The sequence below is a fragment of the Arachis ipaensis genome, chromosome B04, assembly GCF_000816755.2.
Source record: "Arachis ipaensis cultivar K30076 chromosome B04, Araip1.1, whole genome shotgun sequence".
Taxonomy (NCBI): domain Eukaryota; kingdom Viridiplantae; phylum Streptophyta; class Magnoliopsida; order Fabales; family Fabaceae; genus Arachis; species Arachis ipaensis.
Window position 1 is genome coordinate 130,169,846 of NC_029788.2, and position 5,873 is coordinate 130,175,718.

The 5,873-nt window shown below is 41.2% G+C and overlaps 1 protein-coding gene across 1 annotated transcript; it reads left to right on the plus strand.

Moving 5' to 3' along the window:
* LOC107637374 lies at positions 4,204-5,127 on the plus strand. Its single transcript, XM_016340797.1, has one exon. The coding sequence runs from the start codon at positions 4,204-4,206 to the stop codon at positions 5,125-5,127; it is 924 nt and encodes a 307-aa protein (XP_016196283.1).

Sequence of the window (5,873 nt, forward strand, 5' to 3'; positions counted from 1 at the left end):
ACTACTAATCCTAATTAACTTAAATAAAAATTATGACCATTAATACTAAAAAAAAAAAGCTTTATGTGAGAAATAATATACTAAATTATCTCTAATAAAAAGTTCTCATCAAACATTAGCACATTAATCTTAGCGGTTTAGGTACCTTTTTGGCCTATAAAACACTGGCTTATTGGCTTTCATTTCACATAAAAATCAGAACGAAACTTGTAAATCCTGTGTTATTGTTATTAAGTTGTTCACACAAGAACCGAATCATAAATAGAAGCCTTTCATTCATTCCATCCTTCTCTTCCTCTCTCTTCCTCTCTTGTTCATTGCTTTGTTGCACCAATGGCTTTCAATGATAATCAGGTGCGCCAATTTTAATTCTTTTAAGATTTAGGTGAGTAATTTAAAGATGTAGTGTGTTTTTATTTGATTGGTGGTTGTTTATGTTGTTCAAGAAAGTTATTGGTTACCTAGCATTTAGGTAACCAATAACTTTTTTAAACAACATGAACAACCAGCAATCAAATAAAAATATACTACACCTTTAAATTACCCACTTAAATCTTAATATTAGAATAACCATCCGCACACCTAGTGAAATGAACATCCGATATATCCATTGTTCACATTATTTAGTATTTTCATTGTCTACCTATACTTTTCCTTATAAATATTTGTTTTTTTGTGAGTTGGGCTTTCAATAGTTCTGACTTAGACATTTTAATAGTTAGGTTAGCATTTTTTTTATTTATAATTGGTCAATTTAGACTTTAAAATAAAATTTGATATTGGAATTTATCCAAAAACTAAGTGAAATAAATGACAGTGTACACTTGACAAAAAAATAGCAGTTTGTTATAAAATCTGTTTTAATTTTATTTAGTTATTGATAGGAGTTAATTATAAAGAAAATTTATGTTTAGATTAAGTGAAGTTAATCTTATTTATTCCAACATTACAAGAGAGATTGTGTAGTCGTGCAAACTATATTGAAGATCCGTTACCAATATAATGAACCTCCAGCCCCAAAAACAGACTTAATATAGAGGACCCTGCCTTAGTTCCATTGAATCCCACGAGTTTAATAACTATCATCAACCACCAAATAAATATTCTTTGAATAATCCAAGAACATCATCACTACTTTAATTCACTCTACAACTACTGTAGAAACCACGACAAAACATTCTTATTATCAGGAACTAATCTTCAGTATTAGGAGTGTTTATCTTCTCCCATACATGCATTGGCTGCATCAAGCTCCTAAATCAGAAACTATAATTTCAACTATTTGAGGATCTGACTTTTTGAAAACTCAGTTTGAGACGTTGGGTTAATAATCTCCTACAACAGATTATTTTTATCTATTTCTTTTTTTAGATATAAACTCATAATTATCTGTAAGGTATTAAAAAATGCAGGATAAAAAAATAATACATGCCAATGCAGTGCGGATAAAAAAATTCAGCCCAATCTTTAGGTGCACTTTAAATAATTAATAAATGCTATGGTTGCATCAGAGGCCAGCACAGATGGCATAGCTATCTGCTTTATACAACTTTGCATTTGGGTTCTAATCCTAGCTGAGGTTGGTTGTTGGTTTTATTTTTTGTGTATTTAGTAAATTTTTAATAGTAAAAATAAAAAATACTGAAAAAATAAAAAAATATTTTTTGAAAAGTTATAATTTATATTTTTTTTAAAAATATATTACTTTTATTTTTTTATAATATCTTTTAAAAAAGAATAACTCAAAAAAATATTTTTTTTTAGAAGCTCACTCAAACAAGCCAAACCACCCTAAATTCTACTCTCAAACAATATTAATGCACGTCGTAAAAAATTATATCTAATTTCCCCAAACCATAACAAAACAACTTCTCCAAGTTCATGCAATAAATTGTAACAAATTCTAGTTGTGGTACATATTCAAATCAGTAAGCCAGGACCATAAGGTTTAAAGAATTTTTCACCTGCCATAGCATTCCAGCTTATTCTAAGTCTCAAATTTGAAATCAAATTTCATTTTTTCTATTTCGTCAATAAATCCACGTTCCATTCTAAAAAAACATATCAAAAAGGACTTTCCTTTTCTTTTCTTTTTTTTTCCTTTCTCAAAAGGTAGATTATTTTCCACCCAATTTTTTTGGTCCCTCAGTTTTGGCTCCATTGATTTCAACCAATAAACTTCAAGATCATCGTATCCATCCTAAACCCAAATACCATTGCACCTCTACCACCAAAAAAGGAAAAAGTCCAACTTCTACATCTATATGTGCGGCCCAATTATTTTTCATTACGGAATTAATTAAACTAATGTAAATAATTAAATTGGAGAATTCAGGGAATCTTTCATCATGTATGCCGATGGCACGAACAGATTCGGTGCGATAGGAGGAGGGTGTGGCTTAAGTGTTATGGCGTTCCGTTGCATGCTTGGACGGCAGCCACTTTTTGTGCAATCGGCGCTCAGTGGGGGGAAGTGATTGAGGTTGATGATGATACACGCTCAGTAACATCGTTCTGGGCTGGAAGTGTGCTGATTGATACATGGAGATTTGATCCGATTTCTGAAGGGCTCCGACTAATTGTGGGGTCGTGTGGATTCGACGTGTATGTTACAGAGACAGAGATGAATGGGCGTGGTGCTCTGGGGGGCATGTTGCATGGTGGTTTGAAACGAGGTACTGCGAATGGTGCCATTCCGCCAGGCAGTAGCCACCCTCCTAGAAAGCTGGTGGGCTGCGACATTCCGGCTGAGGTGGTAGACCTGCCGTATAGGGTGGAGGAGGTACAGGAGGATAGCACGATAATTCAGTCTGAGATTTTGGATGAATGGGGTAACAATTTTTTGAATTTGAAAAATGTAACGGCAAGGTGTGCGGAAACTCCTCCTAGAATGGAAATGGTTGATCGTGCTCTGGATATGGTAGTACATGATACCGTGCTGGACGTGGGTGGGTGTATCAGTGAGGTGCAGGGAGGGGAGCAGGTTGCTGGGTCGGATAGGATGGATAGTAGGATTGGGGCCCAACTGGGGTTTAAAAAAATGGGGGAAGTTAGAGTGGATTCCATCACCCAAGGCCCAATTGTTGAAACATTAGGTGGGAAGGGATTGGGCCACACTACTGGGCTTCCCTTGGATCAGAATTATGACAAGGGGATTGGGTGCCTGCGGTCGGGTCGGGTTGGAGGGCATATGGCTGTGGAACATTCTCGAGCTGCCAGCGGTGTGGATCTGGGCAGAGATGGCAAACTCGGGGTGGGACGTGGTCCAGAGAACGGCGCGCCTCGAGTCTCCCCGCGAAAACCGAATCAGTGTGGTACGGAGAGCAGGCCAGTGGTGACCGAGGGGCTCGACGTGGTAGGGGTTCTGGTGGCGGGGGACTCGCCTTCGACGCGGGCTCGGCCTGGTGAAGGGGAGGCAGGGGTGGCACCGCGGGGTCTGCTACCTAGCTCGTTGGGTAGGAAGGCTCGGGAGGTGGAGATGGGGTTCGAACAGGTTGGAAGGCGGAAACCGAATGGGGAGGGTGGATATGGGGGTGCGAGGGTCAGGAGGTCTTTGACTATGGATGATGGGCTGATGGTGCTCTCGGGAGGGGGCGCAGAACTGACGGTGGTGAGTAGTGAACCGGCTGATGGACACCAAAAGGTTGTGGCGTGTGGTCATTGGGGAGGGGATGGGATGTTCCGGGGTAACCCAAGGGTGGAAATAACGTTGAATGGGGGTGGATCAGGAAAGATATGGAGTTGGCCAACGGGAGAGGGTTGTGGGGAGATTCAGGGTACAGGAAGCTCCATGGGGGTGGTAGACTCTGCATCGGACGATACAGGGGCAAACACGGTGAATTTGAGGGATGACTCATATGAGGGTGGGGGAGAGGATGTGAAGGAAACGACCGTGAATAATAAAAGGGAAGCTGAAATGCAGGAGAACAAGGAAGCATGGAAGCTTGCTGTGGAATCTGGAGCGGTGCAGTATGATGAGGAGGACGACATAATGGCAATACTCCAGGCACAGAATGAGGCAATTGCAGAGAAGAAAAGACTGGCTAAGCAAAAGGAGAAGGCACGGCGGAGTAGACCAAAAAATCAGAAAAAGGTGTCTGTAAGTGTTTTAAAATGATTTTTAGTTCCTGGAATATTAGGGGGTTGGCGGGAGTTGGTAAATTGAGTATGATAAAGAACTTTCGGAGGAAATTTAGGATAAATATGTTAGGATTGATAGAGACAAAAAAAGAAGCTGTGACAACCTATGATGTAGTGCAATTGTGGGGTGCTGGTGCTGTGAAATGGGAGTATGTGGGGTCGATTGGTGCTTCTGGGGGCCTGTTATTGGTGTGGGATGAAACGGTATTTAAGATGAATAACTGCTATAAAGGAAGTAGGTGGTTGTGTGTGGAGGGTGTTTTACTTAGGAATAACTTTTCCTGTGCTTTTTGTTTGGTCTATGGCCCGCATGATAGGCGAGGCAAGCTTGATACATGGGAAGAGTTGAGCTTTCTTTATGGATTGTGTCAAGCACCTTTTTGCTATCTGGGAGATTTCAATGAGATAACTCAGTTAGAGGATAGGAAAGGAATTAATTCCTTGCCGGTGTCTGCCGTAGAGTTTAAAGATTGGATCCAGGATATGGAGTTAGTGGACTTGGAGCTCACTGATCGATTGTTTACCTGGTTCAGAGGGGAGTCATGCAGTCGCATTGATAGGGCTTTGGTGAGTTTGGAGTGGTTGGAAGTGTTTCCTGAAACTCGGTTGCGGGGTGGCCCAAGAGGGTTATCTGACCATTGTCCGTTGATAATGGAGGCCTCACAGGTGAGAGGGGGGCCAAGACCGTTTCGAAGCTTAGATTCTTGGTTCACGCACGATGGGTATCTCCGGATGGTAAAAGAGGAATGGAGGGCGTTAGGTGACAGGCAGTTCATGGACAAGCTAAAGGCTTTGACGAGTCCACTGAGCAGATGGCATAAAAAGAACTTTGGGGACATGGATAAAAGGATTACACAGTTTGAGGATGAATTAAAGAAAGTGGATGATTTGACGGGCGCTGGAGTGGCTGATGGGACTGTGGAAGCTAGGAGGAAAGCACTTGTGAGTTGCTGTAAGAAATGGTACATCCGCCAGGAACTACATTGAAAGCAGATGTCAAGGTCTCGTCATGTAAAGGAGATGGATAAAAACACACGCTACTTCCACACTATAGCCTCATTGCGTAGAAGGTCCAATAGAATTGATGCCTTAATGGTTAATGGGAGATTGATACGAAATCAAGCAAGGATTAAGATTGCTATCCGAGACTTCTATAAGGACTTATACCATCAGGAGCCCTCGCCGAATATTGGGTTTAGGGATGGGCTAGTAAAGAAAATTCTTGAGGAAGAGGCAATGGAGTTAGAGATGATGCCAACAGCTGCAGAAATCAAGGAGGCAGTTTGGGATTGTGAGTCAACTAAGGCACCAGGCAGTGATGGATATAATATGAACTTTATAAATAAGTGCTGGGGAGAATTGGGAAGCGAATTCACTGGAGCGGTGACAGGGTTCTTCCAGTCAGGTAAATTACCTAGTGAGTCAAATGTCACTTGGGTGGCGCTGGCGCCGAAGTTTACTGGTGCAAAAGAAATTAAGGATCTGAGGTCGATTAGCATGGTGGGTTGTGTCTATAAGGTCATATCGAAGGTTCTGGTCCGGAGAATGCGGAAGGTAATGCCAGGTCTGGTAGGTGAGACACAGAGCGCGTTCGTGAAGGGTAGGAAAATTCATGATGGAGCTTTAATTGCCTGTGAAACTGTACACTGGTTGAAGACACGAAAAAAGAGCTCCGTGATAATTAAGTTGGACTTCCATAAGGCTTATGATAGAGTCAAGTGGACCTTTGTGGA

Bases quoted from the DNA above. Each gene is read 5' to 3' on its own strand.
- LOC107637374 (XM_016340797.1), top strand. From the start codon at position 4,204: ATGTTAGGATTGATAGAGACAAAAAAAGAAGCTGTGACAACCTATGAT.